Source organism: Leptodactylus fuscus, chromosome 5 (genome assembly GCF_031893055.1).
Source record: "Leptodactylus fuscus isolate aLepFus1 chromosome 5, aLepFus1.hap2, whole genome shotgun sequence".
In the NCBI taxonomy this organism is placed as follows: Eukaryota; Metazoa; Chordata; class Amphibia; order Anura; family Leptodactylidae; genus Leptodactylus; species Leptodactylus fuscus.
The window spans coordinates 126,762,904-126,785,652 of record NC_134269.1 but is presented as its reverse complement, the minus strand read 5'-3'; the positions used below and the strand labels follow the sequence as shown (position 1 = coordinate 126,785,652).

General features: G+C 38.4%; 1 protein-coding gene across 1 annotated transcript in view; it reads right to left on the bottom strand.

The window, feature by feature from the left end:
* GRM8 (glutamate metabotropic receptor 8) overlaps window positions 1-22,749 on the bottom strand; it is a 744,367-nt gene that overhangs the window by 240,678 nt on the left and 480,940 nt on the right. The window contains exons 3-5 of the mRNA XM_075274172.1: window positions 9,429-9,564; window positions 8,789-8,943; window positions 7,129-7,266 (exon numbers count right to left, since the gene is read on the bottom strand). Coding sequence (XP_075130273.1) covers window positions 7,129-7,266; window positions 8,789-8,943; window positions 9,429-9,564 — 429 coding nt within the window. The remainder of the gene's footprint in view (window positions 1-7,128; window positions 7,267-8,788; window positions 8,944-9,428; window positions 9,565-22,749) is intronic.

Below are 22,749 nucleotides of genomic sequence, written 5' to 3'. Positions count from 1 at the left end.
TAGATGCCCCCAGACATGCTTCCCCTGCTGTCCCAGTTGCATTCCAGGGTGTTGGCATCATTTCCTGGGGTGTCATAGTGGACTTGGTGACCCTCCTGAGTCGAATAGTGGTTTCCCCTAAACAAATATTTATTCTCCATAGACTATAATGGGGTTCGATTTTCGATCTAACAGTCGAGTATTGAGCGGTTACTCGAATCGAACTTCGAACATTTCACTGTTCGCTCATCTCTAGTAACAATACAATTGTAAGGATTGGAGTCAGGGTCAGGCAGTGCAAAGTGACAAAGCTGGGAAAGCAATACTGTGCAACTAATGACAAAAGGGGTCGTAGGCCCTGAGGCTAGAACTATGTTGTAGATCTGAGATGAGGCAGACCAATGCACTTCCTAATTGAAGTGCGCCTGCCACGACTTCTACTCTACTGTCCAGGCGGCTAGGGTCAGGGAATAGGAGGCCCTGAAAGTGCTAGGGGCTGGAATAACGAGGGTCACACCTAAGCAGAAAGCACAGTGTAAAATGCAATGCAAAAATACAAAATAGCATGGAACAAGGGAGGACAACAAGTCCCAGCAAAAACACAGTAGAGATGGCTAGGTCGGACGAGCAAGAGGTCAAGCCAGGAGATAAGATTAAAGTACCAAATCAGAAGACAAGGAATAGTCAAATACAAGCCGGGTAAACAATAACCAATACACAAACTAAAAGACACACAGACAGGATATCTGACAGAGCAGGAGACCAGGAAACACTAAGTGAATGGCTGGCAAGGATCCATGCCTGGGTGGGGTTTAAATAGCAGCAGAGAAAACACACCCACAACACCTATGATGGCTAATGGCATGGAGTACTGAGAGCAAGGAAAAGATTTAACCCTTAGTCACCTAAGCACAACCAATAAAACTCTTAACACGTCTCCTGGGGAGACGCCGCGCAGCAGGGAGACCACAGCGACTCCGTTTCCTGACAACAATCTTTCAGAACCGGTACCAGCAACAATCAGATTTAGGTTACTGGATTGTTGCTGGAACCAGTTCTAAAAGATTATATTGTTAATATACTGAGAATACTTAAGGTTATTTGACTTTCATGTTGTACTATTGGTTTGACAGTATTCAGTTGACAAAATTAGGGGTAGAATGTATTTTTCAGTTTTCCAAATATTAGTAAATAGAGATAAGCGATTAGTATTCGATCGAGTAGGTATTCGATCGAATACTACAGTATTCAAAATATTCGTACTTGATCGAATACTACTAGCTATTCACAGTAAATATTCGATTCAGAACCAGCGTTGATTGGCCGAATGCTATACAGTGTATAGCATTCGGCAAATCAATGCTGGTTCTGCAGCAGGCTCATCCGTGCTAGTGAGAGAGCTGGCAGCTTGCTGTTACGAGTGAACTTACTATTTCTCATAGGAATGAATAGACCAGCATTGATTGGCCAGTGTACAGCATTCGGCCAATCAATGCTGGTTCTGCCGGAGGCTCGTCTGTGAGGAGTCTAAGATCGGACCACAGCAGTCTCCATTGTGGTCCAATTTTAGACTCCGCCTCCTCACAGATGAGCCTCCAGCAGGATCAGCATTGATTGGCCGAATACTGTACATTGGTCATTCAACGCTGGTCAATTCATTCCTATGAGAAAGAGAGTCTGCTCCCTCATAACAGCAAGCTGCCAGCTCTCTCACTAGTAAGGGCGACACCGTGTTGATTTGCTGCAGGCTCGTCTTTGCTAACTGGGAGAGCTGGCAGCTTGCTGTTATGAGGGAGCAGACTCTCTTTCTCATAGGAATGAATTAACCAGCATTGATTGGCCAGTGTACAGTATTCGGCCAATCAACGCTGCCGGAGGCTCGTCTGTGAGGAGGCAGAGTCTAAAATCAGACCACAATGGAGACTGCTGTGGTCTGATCTTAGGCTCCGCCTCCTCACATACAAGCCTCCGGCAGAACCAGCGTTGATTGTCCGAATACTGTACACTGGCCAATCAATGCTGGTCTATTCATTCCTATGAGAAAAAGAAAGCTCACTCGTAACAGCACGCTGCCAGCTCTCCTGACTAGCAAGGACGAGCCTGCGGCAAATCAACACTGGTTCTGCAGCAGGCTCATCCTTGCTAGTCAGGAGAGCTGACAGCTTGCTGTTACGAGGGAGCTGACTTTTTATCAGCACAACTGCAAGCGCTGTGCAGTTAAAGCGCACGGTCCCCATAGACTATAATGAGGTCCGTGCGCTTTAACTGCACAGTGCTCCTCCTAAACACTCTCCTCCTGCTATTCGTGGACTTGGTGACTCTCCTTTAGTCGAATAGTGGTTTGCCCTGAAATGAGCATTTTTTCCCATAGACTATAATGGAATTTGATATTCGATCAAGTAGTCGAATATTGAGGCTCTACTCGAAACGAATATCGAATCTTGAATATTTCACTGTTCGCTCATCTCTATTAGTAAACAACCAACTTATTCAACAGTAACTCAACACTGATATTTTTCAGAATATTGCAGTCCAAATCTTATTCTAGTATTCAGTAGAACTATGTATATCCCTTTTCATTAACTGAGCTGTCACAGTCCTACGAAAAGCACTGAATGTACTTCTGTATTAAGGGTGGTCCTGATTATGGCTGCCAAATGAAGCACTTCTCTTCAATTTCCCACCAGGCAACAATCTAAGTTCTACCATTAACTCTCCAATCCAGAGATTCTTGGTGAACTCGGCCACTCGGAGTGTGGTACCTCATTCACCCTCAGCATAGAAAGAGTCATACCACCCAGATTTGTACTTAAAGCTTACCTCTTAACGGCCTCAAACTGGGGCTATCAAAAACAAATCTCTCAAATTAACTTTCAACATAAAGTGACATGTAGGATTTGAAAAAAAAAAAAGGATCTGTGTCCATAGAATGCTTTAGGCAGTGTCCTTGAAGGGTTAAATAAACTTTCAATCATTTCTTGTAATGGATTTTCAATGGATTTTGTTGTCTTTTGTGATGCCACACTTATTAAAATCATGTTAAACTTTGCTACATTTGTTATAGTTTCTAACCATCTTTCCTGGAGTATGAAGGCCTAAGCCTTTGTGGAGTGGCACGTATCTAATCCTGCGGTGTGTGGAACTGTGTGCAGACATGCGTATCTAATCTCCAGCATGTGGTATTGTGTGCAGTGGCACGTATCTAATCCTTTGGCGTGTGGTATTTTGGTGTGCGGTAATAAATAGTACATAGGTCTAGGGTGAAAAAAGTATGTATATCACAGCCAAATAATAAGGGTTCACATGTTATTGCAAGTGTGGCAGTTCCAAAGCAGATAATAATATCACATCAGTAAGAATGCACAACAGAGAGACATATGTGAAAATTGCATACATAGAAGGTAAAGAACCAACCCTAAGACCATAGTTACAATGTAAAGCACCTACCACCCGTACCGTGCATTTAGCCCCTGTTGTTTATGTGTCATTTATGTTTTCATATTTATTATCACTTAATAAAAATTGTTGTTTTATTTATTGTGTTGCTTCTGTCCCTTCTTGGACATAGTCATACTTAGTACGTCCGAGTAAGTTGAGTTCTCGTCTTAAACCTTCCCGGACACCTGAAGTATCTGTGTACCAAATTTGGTGAAGATCGGTCCAGTCGTTTGGTCACACATAAAGAATAGAGATGATTGAGTAGTGTTCGATCGAGTAGGTGTTCGATCGAATACTACGGTATTCGAAATACTCATACTTGATCGAACACTACTAGCTGTTCGAAGTTTAAGGTTCGATGCAGAACCAGCGTTGATTGGCAGAATGCTATACATTCTGCCAATCAACACTGGTTCTTCTCTTACCTTTAGAAGTCTTCTCTGTGCAGCGTCCCCGCGGCGTCTTCTGGCTGGAATTCACTCTGCCTAGGCATCCGGCCTAGGCAGAGCCGACTGCGTATGCGTGGGCATGCCCTCGCATGCGCAGTCGGCTCTGCTCAGGCGTCGGGCCGGGAGAGCCGACCGCGCATAGGCAGTTGGCTCTGCTTAGGCCCCGATGCCTAGGCAGAGTGAATTCCAGCCGGAAGACACCGCGGGGGCGCTGCGCCAGGAGAAGACTTCAAGGAGAATCCAGCCCGACCGTCACTCGTGGACTTGGTAAGTATAATTTTATCGAATTTTGCGTACCCCTGAAACAAGCATTTCCCCCCATAGACTATTAATGGGGTTCGAAATCCGTTCGAACAGTCGAACAGTGTGCGGCTGTTCGAATCGGATTTCGAACCTCGGACATTTTAGTGTTCGCTCATCTCTAATAAAGAACAGACAGGAATTTATTTTTATAATATAGAGAGATATTCTCTAACCATCTTAATGGTGACAATATTTAACTTTTACTTGTCTACAAATTTAAGTATTAGCAAGTTTGTGGGAATAACTCTTTAACCCCATCCCGACATCTGCCATAACAGGACAGCAATACATTTGCCCTAGACAGCAATACAATTGTATTTTAATCTAAGTGATCTAATGATTGCAGGTTTAAGCCCCTAGTTGAGCTTAACAAAGGAATTAAACAAGTTTTTAAAACTATTAAAACAATACAAAAGTTCATATCACCCTCTTCTGTAGATTCCATATAAAAATAAACACAAATAAACAAATTATGCATTGCAATGTTTGAAAATGCCTAAGTCACCAACATAAAAAAAAAGTATTTTTCCCACATGGTGAACATCCTAGCAGGGGAAAAATCCAAATGGCCAAACCTCTGTGTTTTTGTTATTTCAACTCCCAAAAAATGTGAATAAAAAGCAATTAAAACAGTGCACATTCACCAAAATGGTATAAGTTAAAAAAAAGTACATCTATCACTGCAAAAAAGTCACCTTACTCAGCGCTGTATATGGAATTCTACAATTTTTCAAAATTGTGATTTTTTTTTTTTAAGATGTTAAAATGTAACAAGAACTGCTGTATAAAAATTTGGTATTGCTGTAATTGTGACAACCCAAAGAGTATAAGAAACATGTAATTTGGACTACACAGTCAACAATGTAAAAAGACAACATGAAAGAAAATGACACAAATGTGTTTTTTTTAAAAAAATTAATCTTCCCCATTCTACAGCTTCACGTATATTGTATAAAATATTAAACAGTATCACTATGAGGTACAAGCTAGCTTCAAAACATTAAACCCTCACATAGCTCTGTGAGTGGAAAAATAAAATAAAATTATGGCTTTCAGAAGGTGGGAAGCAGAAAAAGAAATAGCTGTGGTGGGAAAGGGTAAAGCAAATTTTCTAAAACCAACATGATCTCATAAGTTAACACAAAGGGATAAGGTAGTTTATTCTATGTATATCCATGTGTGGTCACCCTATGGATGAAGGTGTGATTTATAGCCTTACAAGACTTTTGCAGGCATGCTGTGATACTGTCTTGAAATGATTTAATAAGAAATTGCATTGCTTAATGAAAATAGAGATCAGTAAAATGTGAACATATCTGTACCTCTAGTGTCAATCTACTGTAAATGCAACAGTTTAGAGAAAAACATAATTTGAGTTATGTCACAATGACATGAGTGTCATTTTGTATTTTAGCAAGTAGGCTCAAAGTTGTCAGAGTGGCAGAGAATCCTTCCAATGGGACTAGGCAAAGATAATACTGGGCTCAAAAATGCTGCAGAAGACAATCCTTGGAGGTCATATGAAGAGAATACATTACAACATTTCCACAAGGAAGTAGGTTTTTTTTTTTTTTTTTTCTGAAAGCAGCAGGTGCAAAAACTACTTAAAATTTGGTGATTTTTGCAGTGGTATACCTGCAGGAATCATTGTGGGTCTCCCACTATTTTCAGCTTGTGTAGGGCAAAGCTTGAAGGCCACTAGTAAGGTCAGGTTCACACCAACGCCTGGTCTCCGTTTTAGGCAATCTGGTGGGTTTCCATCTTCTGTCCGAGAAACTGGACAGGAGACGGAGACCCAGCAGTCAGTTTTCAAACCCATTCACAAAGCAGAGACCGGTCGCAGGTGTGAACCTGCCCTGAAACCGATAACTGACATGCTGCACGATGTAAACCTGTAGTGTAGGGGTTGTTTTTTCACAGTGTTTGAATAAGAATTTAAGAAATCTTATTCACCATGCTGCTAATGTACATTGTGCAGATGTAGTACTAAAGAAATACCATAAGTTAGTTTATAATATAAACAACACTGTTTACAAGGAAGTTCTCTATGCGACACTTAAAAAAGTACATATCTGTGAGCTTAGATAATTCAATGTCTGCTATCTTAAATATCTAAAACTACAACTCCTCCCAAGATGGCAATACATTTATATTATTTCCTAAGTAATAGATGGGAATTTTAATAAACTTATAACGATAGTTCAGGCATTAATTATATAATAGGCAGATGTAACAGATAAAAACTACTTAAAAAATACTAATATTTGAAAATGAATCATGAGACTAAAAAATAATGAGAAAACAAGTACTGCATGAAACGGCTTTGCTCTGAAGTTAACTTTCCATTAAAGTCATGATCTCCAAAAGTTAAGAAACAATTACTAGAACATCATTTACATTGAGAGGACTGCACAGAGTTGCAGAAGAGCAAAGTTCAGATTCGGTGTTTAGAAAAAAAAAAAACAACAACTTTGTACTTCATAGCTAACCATTATGTGCCAGGATTTGTCTGCTGGATGTGCTTGAATGTAACTGTCATCAATCAGAAAAGATCAACAGCCTCTCTGGTATTGTATACCCAAACGGTTTGCCAGTAATCCATAGGTTAGTAACAAATCCACGCAAAACCTTCAATAAAATTGACCCAACATGAAGAAGACAAATATCTTTTAACTAAGTATCTGTATAGTAAACCAAGAAGATCAAGCAATTAAAATGACAGGCAATTTAGAATGTGCTAGATACGGCAATTTACAAGAACAGAAAACATTTTACCTATTGTTCTCATAGTTGCTTATTAAAGGAAAATCCATTGTTATGCTGTAACAATAGGACATTTGTAAAAATTAGCAATGTGACATATTCACATGTATGACGTCTGTTAGTCCTCCTGCTACAAGCACAGCAAAATATATATATTTGTTGAACATACATAAATTGGGAATAATAGTTTGCTTACCTGTACATTTCTTTAAATGACTGTTCTTTTTGCCATGTGATCCCAGTTTGCAGTTAAAATTCTCTTCCCAAAACTCTGCAAACCATACATTTCTCCGGTTATTGGCTAATGACCGACTTCTAAAATATCTATCAAATCCTATTTCATAAAAACAAAAATCATCATCAATACACATAATGACCAATAAAAGTGTCCCACAGAAAATGATGCCATCTGCTCTACCATATGTTTATCTGGACGGGTAATACAGTCAGTCAGGAAGGGAATTTGTTTGATCTTGCTACAATTTCTTATACTTACATTATTTATTACCTTCATCAACCAAGAAATGTACAGTGATGTCTGTAGTATCAGCTTTTAAACCCACATCATGCTTAATAACAGACTAAACTGAAGTAACCATTCACTATACAGATGTAGCAAGCTTTAAATTGACACTTAATGTATCACATACTATACCATGTTACAGCAAACTTTTGGCTACTATTTCAATGACATAAAATACATTTTATATTTATTTACAATTTTCCAAATTTTTGAACCAAGAATACAAATGCCAAGAATCTGATACTGGGCATAACTTGAGGGGAAGGGGGGGGGGTACTGTTGCACCTGGGCCTAGGAGCTTTAGGACCTATTAAATGTTCATTCCCAATATGAAGATACCAGTTCTGTAATGATACATTACAGTTGGGACCCGGTACAGATTTTGCATTCAGGTCCAGGAACCTCTTGTTACACCTCTGATCTGATGATTATGGTGGTCAAACACATAATGCTACTAAAATAAGCTGGATCTTCCAGTGATCTGCAGATAAATATCTCAAGTTTATGGCCAGCTTCAGCAGCAACTACTGTCAATCTTAAGTGTATGACTATCACTACCTTCAGGTTCTTGTCAGATTTTGACAAGTTTATCTGCAACTGCCAAAGGTCTGCAGATAAATATTTTATGTGTGTGGCCAGTTTAATAGATTTAACCCCTTAACAACAGTGTGATGTGTATTTATTGTGGCTTTTAAGGGGAATTAAGCAGAGTCTCATGTAGCTAAAAATTGGTCCCTGAAGTCACAGGTAGCCAGGAAGCCATTAGAGAAGGCAGAAATAGTTTAACAGTATATAGACAGGGCTCAGTGGTGTTTTACAAAAGAGGTCATGATGATCTTGTGGTAACCTGGGCAGCTACTATGTGGTGGAGCTACAAGGTTCAAGTTGTAATAACATTATAAAAACACAATAACCTATGAAAAGCCTATCTCCATCTCACAATAATAATATAGGCACAAAATATGCCATAAATCTGATATGCAAGACCATCACCTGGACCTGTGCCCCTCTCAAGGATGGGGTTCTTTGACGGTTAAGAATGGCTAGTTCACTAATCACGCAGGACTATCTCCATTCATGTTAACTATTATAAATTCTTTTTCTAGACCTGCATAAGAAAATGATTTCTAATAATTAATATGCCAATGAAATAAATATTGTCTGTGTAAAAATAGAGTCCTGTCATGCAGAAAGTTTATAGCCATTTAACAAACTGTGTGGTCATGTAGACTTGAATTTGATATTATATGAAGGGTTTAATGGCTACCATAAATGATGTGTATAGTGTCATGTTAATTGTTATTCTATACTTAATGGAATAAGGAAATCTTACCATCTATCGAGGCTCTCTTTGGTAGGATTGTAACGGCTCCTTCCGCTATCTCCTCTTGTTGGTAAACCGGTGCGATTTTAGAGCCCCAGCTGTCCGAACCAATCCAAAGGAAATGTCCAGTTTGATTGTTTCTTTTAGCTGCTTCAAGGATTCGTCTACAGGAAAAAGGAAAAGAAATAAAGAAATGGCCATTGATTTCAGTCAGGACACATTAACCATATTCACTAAACATCCAGGGAGGAAACGATTAGTCAATCATTCTGTCAACTTGACTCTAACTTCAGACATAAAGAAAGAAAAAAGCCATTGCACCTCTGTGTGTCTGCAGTTCATGTTAATTTGTTTTTGTCTAACCCTAATGTACCATACATTGTCTATCATTCTCATTTCATTTATCTCATTCAATCTTGTGTCTTAATCCACAGGATATTCCACCGTTACCGAAAGACAGCCAGACTGTCTCATAGGAACAGCTGAATAGCATTTGTCTAAATGCAATTGAAATTTGCTACACCTCCAGTCTCACAAGGGTCTCCTTGACGAGTTAATGTAAAACTGATAAGAAAGAAATAGGTTTGTGCAATTCTCCTGCCACTGGAAAAGATCAAACATGCCACAAACAATAGGAGGAAAGCATCACCTTATGTCATCTTCATTTGCAAAAATGATTATTGCCCGAGCATGAGGGGTTTCCAGCAGGCGCTTAATGATTTTATCATATTCTCCTGGCTTGGGTTCTCGGGGGATTTTCAGTGATTGGGCAATGCAAACACCACCTGTAAAGACATAATACACTTCATCTCAGAAAAGCCACACATCGAGGATTACTCGCTAATGCTTCTTGTAAACTCCATTTGGTTGTATAAATAGATCTGGCAGAAATGCACATCAATTACCTCAACATGTGTACATATCATGGCTAATAGTATATTGCACGGGAAGACCGAAACTCCTATAATGTTGTATCTATGGAGTTTGGCTTATTAAAAAGCAAGTGAACGTATTCAGTATTTCTCAGAACATTTATAATGTCATTTTTAAAGAGTCCAATTTCAACACTTTTTCATTGCAAAGACTCGACATGGTTATTCTTTGGTGAAATGAACTAAGACAACAGAATTTGCTACAATTACACTCAAAATATTGACATTGTACGCTGGCCCTTCTTTGACGTGAGTAGATGGATGTCTTATACAAGGGCAGTGCATTCCAAGGAAATGTGTACGATGGTGAGGGGCTAAGTACGTCTTTTACATTTAGACTGGAGATTTAAGTTCCTTTACTACACATATTCAACATACAATGGTATTCAGAGCCTACGTATCCCTATGTATTTGGGAAATGAGCATAGTATACAAATGGTATAAACAGGCATAAAACAGTATGAAAATGGTATAACTAGGCATAATGTATTATGCACAGTTATTTATTAGATAATGTATGGCATGGCCACCGAACATATAGGTGTGAATCTCAAGTTCCCACATACTTCTGCCAGTATTATACTTATCAATACTTTATAAATATAAATAGCTATTTAGATGTTAAGAAGTAAATGCAAAAAAAAGGTAGAATAATGGAAAATGCACAAAAAGAACAAATGGTCTCTCATATGAGCTGAAGAATGGTTTATTGCAGTTTCTTCTATTTTATCAAGCTTAAGGAATGTGTATGATGAAGGCACCATCTAGAAATCCTGTTTTTCTCTTTGGAGCTATAAGGAACCTTAGATGCAAATGCTTTAGTAGTTTATTAGTTACTACCTTACAGCAGACTATGCTTAGCATATTAATATTGAATACATTCATCTGTAAATATATTGCAGTTTTATTGCAGTTAACTCCTGCTTATATAGAACTAACATAATCCACATCGCTGTTCATAGGGTGTCACCAATATGCAATATACTGTATATCACAATTTATCAATCTCAGACACACACCATGGACATAGAGTTCAAACTCATAGAAAACCATTTAATCTATCAATAAGTTTCTAGAGTGTAGGTAAGGGGCACAGAAAAAAAGACTCTGAAAGCTGATTTTTGATAAACTTTTTTACCAGTCTTTACCTAATTTAATATTACACATATCATTCTAATTGGACGGAGCAGTGATTTTGGTAGATATGTGTGATCTACTAATTCATAATGTAATAAATATTACTAAAACAAGAGAACTACACATGTAATATGCTGCATTGTGGTCTGTACATATTTACAAAAATGATGACTTGCTTTAGTGGTAGGAATGTCATGAAACAGATTGCTTGTTTTTTTAGCTTATTATCACACATTGGGATCCTACTAAACAGTACAGATATTTTTAGTACAGTTGGAGTCAAGCATAATCCATCTGACAGTTAATTATTTACAATCAAAATAATTAGAGAAACATTTTAATCACAAATATCCCAAATCTGCGACAGACATCATTGCCAACATGTGCTTAGAGTCATACTGTATGCAAACAATGCAAGAACGAAGGGGGAAACTTTGTATTTTTAAATAAATTTATTGCGTAGACAAGGTGAGATTATTATTATTATTATTATTATTATTATTATTATTATTATTATTATTACTAATAATGATAAATAATTTTCTCGTAGAAAATGCCCCCTGACTTTCAAATATGTAATTGAGTTTGATACAAGTTCTGAATAGCTTTTTACTTTTCACTACATTCATTGCATGCATATGTTCTGGCTTTTCCTAGACCTCAGCACAATGAAGAAAGCTGCTTGCTGTCTTTGACTAACACATGAGCAGAGATGAATCTAGCCTCTGTGCAGCATGAGGTTAGCTATAGAAAGCCCCCCTTTCTGAGAAGAAGTCATGGGACAGCTAAGGGTAAGTTCACACAATGGATTTTGTGGTGGGATCTGCCATGTAAAATCTGCCACAAAAATCTTTGCCTCAAAATCTGCCTACAAAACTTCCTCCCATTCATTTCAATGAGAGTCACTAGCAGCATGCCCCATCTTCACGTGGATTCCACGGCTCAAAACTCCCTCCTGATTAGGCCCATTTACCCAGGCCTAATCAGTGGCGGGATACCGCGACTGAATGCCAATGCACTGGATCGTCATCCCATCGTGACTAGCCACGTGAACTTACTCTTAGCAGGATATTTCGTTTTTTATGCCATCTGATCTTTTTTAATTAGCAGAAAACAATTGTTTCTTCTCCCATTGAAATAAACAGAAGACATATTTTTGGTGGTCACAGAACACTAAAAGGAAAATAAATTGCAAATGAGCATCAAGAAGGTACTGAACAGAAACACACTAAAGGGGCAATAGGTGGCAAAGGGAACGAAGATGGTACTAAATACTCTTCCCTTTTGTTATTTATCGCCCTCTTCAGACTATCAGTGCCCCTATTCAACAAATTAAAGTTCATAACTTCCAGAAGGCAACAGTATCCCCAGCAAAGTAATAGTTCACTCACATGTAATTGTCCCCCTACAGTTAATAGTTTCCCATTGAAAGACATTGCCCCTCCAGATAATAGTATGATATGCACTATTACCTTTGGGAGCCTTATTAGTGCACTACTACTGTAATAGTGCTCCTAGATAATAGTACCTCCACTTAAGTAATACTATTATGTAGATGAGGGGCACTATTAATTTTATAGTTAATTTCCACCAGTAATAGCTCCCTCCCATAGAGGTAATACTATTACTTAGGTGAGGAGTGCTATTACTGGACTATTAATAGAAAAAACAAAAAACTTGCAAATCTTCAGTAGGTGATACCTTTTTTTAATGGCTAACTCATAATGATGAAAGAATAGCTTTGAAATGTTATATTCTGTCATCATTATGAGTTAGCCATTAAAAAAGGTATCACCTACTGAAGACTCACAAGTTTTTTGTTTTTTATATTTCATACCCACTGGCTAACACGGTGCAAAAACAAATATTTTCCTTGGACTATTAATGTAATAATTCCCTAAAAGTGCCCCCTCCCCTCACACACAGTTTGTTCTGGTCTGAGCCTGTTGGTTTGTAAAGATGGACTGTCTATAGGAACAGGGAGTAAACAGCAAATTAAAAGGTAGCAAGACACCTAATGGCAGGAACTTTAGAGAGGTTTTACGGGCAGAAAACAGCAGCATTTTTAAATAAAATGCATTACGTTTTTGTCCGGAATCACATGTATTAAATGAGACTGAGTTGTCTGACAATTTAGCTGTATGCAGACAGAATTTTATCATTCAACTATAAGGCTGGAGCCTCTGTGGTAGTATTGTAAATTATAACCTGACAGGGTTTTCCTAACATGTTGCGATACTGCATTGAATTGGTGAATTATAGTGATTTTATCACTGATGTAAAATATAAATGCTATAATCATGAATTACCAGGCAAAGGCACATGCACAATGTAAGATCACACATACAGAAGTCTTTGATTCTACTGTACCACTTAAAGAGGACCTTTCACCACTTTTGGGCACATGCAGTGTTATATACTGCTGGAAAGCTGACAGTGCGCTGAATTCTCTGTCGGCTTTCCCGATCTGTGCCCGGTGTAAAGAGCTTACGGTGCCAGTACCGTAGTGCTCTATGGTCAGAAGGGCGTTTCTGACCATTAGCCAGAGACGTCCTTCTGCCTCGCGGCGCCTATCATGCTGTGCTGTGGAGCAGGGAGGAACTCCCCCCTCCCCCTCCTGATAATACTCGTCTATGGACGAGCGCTGTGAGCAGAGGGAGGGGGCGTTCCTCCCCGCTCCACAGTACAGCGCGATTGGCGCCGCGAGGCAGAAGGACGTCTCTGGCTAATGGTCAGAAACGCCCTTCTGACCATAGAGCACTACGGTACCGGCACCGTAAGCTCTTTACACTGGGCACAGATCGGGAAAGCCGACAGTGCGCTGAATTCAGCGCACTGTCAGCTTTCCAGCAGTATATAACACTGCATGTGCCCAAAAGTGGTGAAAGGTCCTCTTTAAGGCTATGTTCTAATATGGACTTTTTCCTCTGCATGTTTCAGTTTAAGGGAGCCTTCACATGGAGTATACACTCCGCTCATTCTAAACATAAAACATGTTCAGAATGAGCGCGTAAAAAACATCTCCCATTGACTTGAATGGGTGCCAGCATACGAGCGCTCCCCATTGAAATCAATGGGAGGCTTTTTTCCCTATTGATTTCAATGTAATATGTCCATATCACATTGAAAGCAATAGGGAAAAAAGCCTCCCATTGATTTCAATGGGTAGCGCACGTATGTCGGCTCCCATTCAAGTCAATGGGAGCTTGTTTTTACACGCTCATTCTGAACGTTTTTTACGTTCAGAATGAGTGGAGCTTATATTCGTGTGAAGGCTCCCTAAGAAGGAACGACACCAAACAGATTCCTTTATAGTCAATGGGATCCATCAGGCTCTGAGTTTCACTGCTGTTTTTGCAGTTTGCAATGCTAGTGTACACCTAGCATCAATCACACATAGTGGGAGTGTTTGTGAATTGTAACCTGTCAAGTTTTTGTCAACATGTAGTGTTATTGTGTTGAATTGGTTTCATGAGAATTTGGAGCTTTACAGCAAACTAGAGTTGGTTAAGTGTTTATAAATCTGTATAGACTCAGTTCATCTTGACCAGTATTGAAGTAAATAATAGTAAAATTAACACCTATTTTAAATATGTAGTGTTAAGAAGGTTGAACACAAGAAAAGGTTGATTCACTAATGCAAATGTCCCCAAAAATGTGGTGTAATGTAGACTAAAATACTGGTATACATTCATTACACCTTATTTTTTAAATGTGTTTTGTCCCAAAAAAAAGGCACCAAAATTCTGGCATATTTTTTTGTGAAAAAGTAAGCCAACTATTAACTGGGATAAAGGTAGATGTTGAATGTCACAATTTTGTCACCGTTTAAGACTGTCTAGTCTAAGTTTGCACAATCTAAAACTTAATGTTCACCATTATGTTATATAATCCATATGCATCATCATCACTTCTTCAGATTGGTGTAAGATCACTTCAGAGCTCCTATGTGATGATCTTTGGCCTATAGGGCATGTAGCCAGACCCAAACCTAAACATAATTAGGGACTGTCTACAAAATGATTTGCAAAAGATATATTCATTAGCCCTATAGAACAGTAATGAGGAACTCCAGTCTCTTTGTTTCCCAATTTTCACTTGAAATTATGTATAAATGTTAATAATAAATCATTTCTGTCCAGTGCATTCATGTTTTGACCTTATTTATTACCATTTCCATTTTACTGGAATTCATAACCACGTTTATATTTATTTTTCTATCTCTTTTCATTATTTCTCACTGCTGCATATCGGTTAGACAGTCTGTCATATTCAAGACAATACAAAGTTGAAAAAGCAGAGAAATGCATTGAAATCAGAGCTCCTGGAGGAGACCACAATCCTCTCTGTGCTCCAACACACACACATACGCATACGTCTTCAGTTTGAAGAGAATTCCAGTAGGAATATATTTATTGACTTAACATCTGCTTGTTTGCTAGAAACATACATACTCCTACTACACAAAAATGAGCTTCATCAAAGTTAATAAACTGAGAATGTAGAAAGTGTCAGGTCATATGACATGCAAATCCACAGAAATTTATGCCATTTCAGCTACTAATTACAAAATAATAGTATTTATCGGTGAGGTGGGAGAAGAAATCTGCGCAAGGATCTGCAGATAACAGGCAGAGTTTAACAAGAACTATTGACATCAGTGTTCCAGCCGCAATATTATTGATCAGATTTTAGAAACACAAAAGTTTATATCCAGAGAGATCAGACACAGCTTTCAAAGTGCATAAAATAGCTTAGAACTTGTGTAACCTTTGGTGGTTACATGCTAAGCTGCAAATATTGCCTCTGGGTATTTCATTCCTCTAATTCTTTAACAATACAGATGTTTTGCCTCCTACATAGTATGTAGCCGGAATTTACTGCAGGAATTAAGTCAGGGAAGCATCTTGTTCCTTGAGGCAAAGTGTGAGGAGGTGTCAACACTGCCATATATCCATTGTAGGCTTGTTAACACATTTGAAACAGCCGTACACCATGCAAACAGGTCTATATCATAACTATTCTTTAATTATAGAAGTCTGTATTATTTCATTTTCCTCTGCTGACATATAGCAGATGAAAGGAATGCAGTTAGTACATTCAGAATACATCTCCTAAGAAGAATACTGCCCCATAAACAAATTAAACCACTTTGCACAGTGTGAAATATATATCATGGGTTATACTGTATCATTATATCATACATATTGATTCCTAATGTACTGTCTTTTGTTGAGGAAAGTAAAACTCATAAAGTGTCTGTGTAACATGTTTGCCTATCTGGGCCTCGGGATCATCCTCCGGCCGCATGCTGCAGCACAGGAGACGTGTCCAGCTGTGATTTCTACTCTTGGGTTCTTCTTGCATTGTCTGAACACTGTCCTATTTCCTCACCTTGGTAATTGATTTTCCACCACACCCATTTCCTTCACCTTGGTTTCCCTCTGCTCCTCTAATAGTTAAGTTTAGCCTTGCCCTGTGATTGACAGCCTATCCACCTATCAACTCCAGGGAGGGTTCTTCCTCCCTATTTATTCTTGGCTCACATTCACTTTGGTGCTTGCTATTGCCTTGTGCATGCTGGCTTTTCTCTCGCTGTTTATTCTTGTATTCTGATTCTTGACCTCTGGCTTTCCCTATTGACTACTCTCTTGGATATCAATTTTGACACTGCATCGCTCGACTGTTTCTGACCCCTGGCTAGCTGACCTCCCTTGTTGTTATTTGTCTTGTCCACATTTTGAGGCCCGCGTATTTAGGAAGGTCCTGTTGTCCAGTTGTCGCCTATTACATAGGATAGGACCGGCAAGCAGGAAGGAACAGTGGGGGGTTTCAGACCAGGGCTCACTGTCTTTTGTGCCCCTTCCTCTAGGGTTCATCTACATCGCTGGGGAACTGCTGTCTGGCACTTCCCTATCAGTCTGTCTGAATTACAGATAACATTCTGATAAACACAATTCATAGACCTCAGTGGGCATTTTCTTACCACAAATGGGTGCATGGTGCACTTTTTATATCTACAATAGACCCATATATTGAAAAATACTGACATATGCAGTGAAGAAAATCTATCAGTATTTAAAATAGACACAAGTAAATTCTTTGTAGCCACTGTACCACAAGAGAGATATGAAGAGTAGAAGTGCAAGCTTCTTGCTTCCAATAAAATGTATCAGAGATGCTGAGTCTGCATCAATCATTATGTCAGAATCTATGTTATGATGAATCTCTGATGGGTGAGAGCAACGGACTTCAAGGTTGGAATTATGGCAAATATGTTGTCAATGGGCTATGTAGGCAGCATTGTTAAGTTAAGCGCCTGTATAATATTGGCACTTTCTCACAGAAAAGTAACTTGGCTAGTTGTACCCCTAGAGCAGAAATATTTGCAAGGTTCACTTGCCAGTTTCAAATCAGTGAGACCCAGAACTGGTATTATGATACTCTGGCGTCTCATCAGAGGTAATTTTACAATAAAAGATTACGGCCCCACGGAACATATTGTATCAACAGAATGTATGCCAAAAATAAGTCAAATAAGTCATCAAACATAGGTAAGTCAAATAAATACTTAGAAAGATAAGGTGTAGAGTAGGATGGTGACTGAGCATATGGAACAAGGCTTATATTTAAAGTTAGTTGAAGATCTACAGATGGGGTGTAAGACATAAGGAATCCCATGGAATCCAGATTGAATAAAAACAATCCACACTATGTTGCAGTAAGGTGGTAATGTATTCTAGACTCCTTTCAACTTTCCATGAACGGGCACTTAGACACGTATTTATTTTACTTATATAGTGCTGACATATTCTGCAGTGTTTTACAGTTAGCTTACTGTCCCAACTAGGTTTCGAAAATCAAAATTCCCTATTAGTATGTCTCTGGAGTATAGTAGAAAAAAAGGAGTACAGAAAGGAGGAAACCCTTGTAGACACAGGGAGAACATACAAATTCTAAGCAGACTCTGGGCTTTCTGTATATTTTGGGCACTTGTGACAGCTGAGAACAACTATTCAGTAGGTGTGCTGAAGGGCTTTTTACTAACTGCTTCTTCTGCAGTTTCATACTGGTCTTGTGCTCAGGCTAAACTATTAGCTATTTTTCTCAAAGCCCAGTAGGACTCAGAAATGTTATGTTAGTAAGTATGTCTAGAACCTGGTTAATAAGGATCCTAACTTTAGACCAAACAACCAAGCAATCCTAGACATGATGAAACAAGGCTGATTCTAGAATACCATGTCTCCAGCAAGTCAAAGGGATTACATATTTGAGGTATAAGTAGACAAGAAGATATGGATTTTTTATCATATATTAGGCATGTTCTCCTTCACCTGACTATCAACAGAAGTGTATCTAGCAAACCAATTATGTACTTTAGCTGCTTTCTGCAAAAGGTTCAGGCACATCTGAAAATAAGCCACGTAGAAGTAACTAGACTGATTCCGTGAGAAGCGGGGACGTTTTTCCTGTATACAGAATTGTGCAACTAACTTTTATACTGTTACCAAGTCATTTTTGGGGCTGTTTAAATGGAAATATAAAGGTGTGCATGTACAATACAATTCCAATGTGGAGCACTTTGATAAATATTAAGAAATTATCACCTATTAACTAGCATGAAATTAGGAAGTCCTTGGTTCCGAGCAAAGAAGAAATCCGATATTAACCATCTAATACTGTGAGAATAGTCCCTCTCATGGTTGATTAGCAGGATAATGCCCCATTAACATCAGTCAATACTGGAAGAGGATGCAGCTTAACATCCCATTATGACAGTCACTGGCTCCATTACTTTGACAGAATAAACATGGGGTTTACCTTTTCCTAATGATAGGGATAACCCTATCCTTATTAATAAATGGTGATCTTTCTATTTATTTTTTTTTTGTTGTTCTGTGTACATCACTATCTATCTATCTATCTATCTATCATCTCACTATCTATTTAGACATGAGTGAATTTCCTGAAATTGAAGACTGAATTAGTAAAACTGACTCTACATAGTGATCCACACATATGACTGACTGTGTTAGAGAAAGAGCTGTTCCAAGGCATCATGGAGAAGTCCTCCGGCTGCTGCCAAAGCTCATGCAATCCTTCTTCTGTGTCTTTTGATTTGTAAAATGGCCACCATTGGCAAGCAATTCAAGCAGGACAAATCCCAAAGGTATCAATCACAGATAATCAGTTCTGTGCAAGAGCTAATTTCACTAATACAATCAATTTCCTTGTACACACAGCAAACATTATTGATAGGGATTCTCTGACATCTCCCCTTAAATATTTAGCTATTATAGTTTACAGACCTATCTAAATTCTTATATTTTCTCCAAAACTGTATAATATGTCTCCATTGAATAAGACAAAAAAAATGTGATGATCTTACGGTTTCTTGCTTCATTATATCAGTATAAATGTTACGTGATGAATGAATTCATGAGTTTAATGATTGATTCCTACTGCGGGCAACAATGAATGCTTTCGGATTTCGTAGTTCTTTCTTCCAAGTCATAGAAACATGTCACAGATGGAAGCAGAGCTAAAAGCACTTATGCCTTTTATATTAATTTAGTCAATGACACTTACAAAGAAAAAGGCACAGACGTTATAAATATATGTTTGCCCATTTCTCCTTTTGTCTTTCACATATTGAAGAAGAAATAGTTCTTTTGGCTTGAGTCAAGAATAGACCAGAGCAATAATATAAAGCAAACAGTATACATTTATTGTGTCAACACTGTGTAATTCCACGTGTGTGAGGCATACCGCAATGTGTAATTAAACTGTTATAGTCTCCTAATGCCTGTATCATTTTATAGTCAGCTTTAAGTGATTATTGTCAGAACATTACAAGGTCTCGGTTTGATTAGAAGACACAAGATGAATGCCATCCAGCTCAGCGCAAAAACACTTCTGTTAGGTTATGAATGCCCTTGACCTTTTCAATAGCGCATGCTGCCATTTCACAATATAACAATATTTAATTGTTGGAATCATACTAAAGCAATGCACAGTGTTTTGAAAGGATAAACTACAACAAGTATCTCAGCAGAAAGGGTCAGGGCATGACTGTGTTCTCTTTGATGGTGGTAGTCAAAGGACAAGAGCTTTACACTCTACATAAATCGTAATGCCATGTATTATGTCTCCCTTTAGACATATCTTGTCACTAACTGGAAGATAAAACCTGAACAAAATAAAATGCCAGTATCTTCTTGCAATGTGACAAAAGAAAGAGAATGCTGACAAAGTTATTTAAAAATCCCGTCATAATTCACAAGCTCTATGTAAAGGATTCTCCGGGCAAATATTATATATAACGGTATTCCTAAAGTAGGTCATCACAGGCTGGTTTATGACACAGAGATTCGTGGACAAAATACAGTAATATCCCATCCTATCAGGATCTACACTGTATTAGTTTTGCCTGTCAATAGACTTGACAGGCTGATCAGAAGGGCCAGCTCTGTCCTGGGGAGACCCCTGGACCCAGTACAGTTGGTGGGTGACAGAAGGATGCTGTCCGTGGTGAGTTCCATGCTGGAGAATAACTCCCATCCCATGTATGAAACCATGATAACACTGGACAGTACTGTCAGTGACTGACAGCTTCACCCCAAGTGTGAGAAGGAGCGCTATCAGAGGTCATTCCTCCCAACCGTGTTCAGGCTGTATAATCAACATCAGACCAATCGAAGATCACTCCGCACAGATAACTAAATGATCCTGAGTCTTTCTTTTTCTTTTTAGTTAATATGAATTCTATTATCTTTTCTGTCTGCTATTCCGAGCTTGTATGTGTTCTTTCTATTACTGTATCCCCCCTGCTGCTGTAACACACTGAATTTCCCCATGGTAGGACTATTAAGGGATTATCTTATCTTAAATTTCCTTTAATCTGTCATCAGTTTTAGATCCCACAAAATTGCTGAGTGCGCTAAATAGGTGAGGTGTAAAAAAGCTTTGGAAGAATACCTTTGTGGATGGCCATACTAGCTACATAAGTAATAAAAAGAGTTTCCTGAGCTCTCTGCAGCAGACCTTTACCATCCTCTCTCCTGCATACATGGTAGACGCATCGCTGAAAAGCAAAGGAAAGAGGCCGCTCATAGAAGGGGAGCTCTTAGTGGACACTTGGCATATTGAGTCGAACTTCATTTTATTTTTAGGCAACTAGCATGAGAAAATGCAGTCAAGAAAAAAAGAAAGTAAGGTATATCCTCTTAACGTGCTATGGTTTAATGTGTCAAAACATGAAAAAAATCTTGCCCTTAGATCTCTTGATATCTAAAACTTTACAATTCTAAGAGGGTGTACTTTTTTTTACATTACTATATGGAAGTTTTAACTGCTTATATCTAAACTATAATGCGCTGACATCAATATCATGAGCTCAAAGCTACTGACTCCATTTAACTCTTTTACTGCCAGGAGTTTTAGGACAATTTTCACACTTTTTAATATATGAAACCTGAATGTGAGAATTAAATAGTCACATTATATCCCCATATATTTTCTTAATATAAGCACTAGCTACATTATGATAAATGACCCCAGAACTTTTATACAGTACTTATGGTCATCTTCATATATTGTGTATAAAAGCAGAATGTTTTTTCCCAAGCAAAGCTGTATACACGCACATCACCTCCAAAAAATTTAAAATTCCAAAATGCTATACAGTATGCAGAGTTCATGCTTGTCATTTGCAGTAAATGTTCAACCAGTTAGGGGTGTGTGCCTACATAGTATAATATTGTACAATGAACGCCAAGCTGTGAAAGAACTCACCTAATTGATAGAAGATATAACATAGGAATGGCACCACACAGTAATAAGAAAACAAGCCCCAAAATTATTTCATGGAGAATATAAGTATGTTCTGACACAGACATGTCATGTGTAAGGATGGTCGAACCTCTGAAAATTCATTTCATGGTGATAGATGATCATAGCATCTGAAAATCTGTGTCCTCCTTCTCTGGTCACATGACATCACACAAGAGAATCATAGCTGGTGACTGTCACGCTTCAGTGACATCATGCACCCAGGGTTCCCGCTGAGGCCTTTGATTGGGCTTTAGCAGTGAGCACCAGAAGAGCATCAGAGCAACTGGAGGAAGAAGACGAAGGTCGCCAGATGAGGAGGCCCAAAAGAGGTGAGAGAAGACCTCTAATATATGTTTTTTTTTTTTTTACACCTCCTTTGGGCTTATACCTATTATACTCTGGAGTCTGAAGAGACCCCAGAGTATTATAATTTATTGCAAATTATATCCTAGTGGACATTTTAGTTAATCTGAAACAAAAACCAATTGTTTCTAATTTGTTGTGAACCGATTTACCCAACACTAGTCATGAACAGTGACAGGTCCTCTTTGCCATGTTAAATTCACCATGCAGTAACACACTACTTTAGAAAACGAACAAATTTAGTAGCTGTCATTTTATTAATTGATGGTATTATGCTGATGCTGGTTATAAATGTGATGTTACAGCAACTATGTAGCTAGTTTCATAAAAAAAACAAATATTTAAGAGAAGCCTCATCTGTACTGTGATTCGGATAAGTGATTTCATGTACATTTGAGTGGTATATTGGGGGGTTATATTTAAAACTGCTTACTCTCTCACTCCTTTAGTAGAAAACAAAGTCTAACTACCAAATGTATCAACCAGAGAGTACATTCTCCTGGGAAGGTGTAAAAAAAGCTTCCATATCACTATGGAGTCACTATATAAGGTCCAGGAGGAGACAATGACAGTAACAGGCTGTGATCTTACCTTCGGATGTCACTTGAAACAATCCCCTCCCATCCCTCAGAGATCCAGAAAGCAAAACTTTTCATGCTGTTCCCTGCCTACAAGTGAATACTGCAAACTAACTATTGTATATAG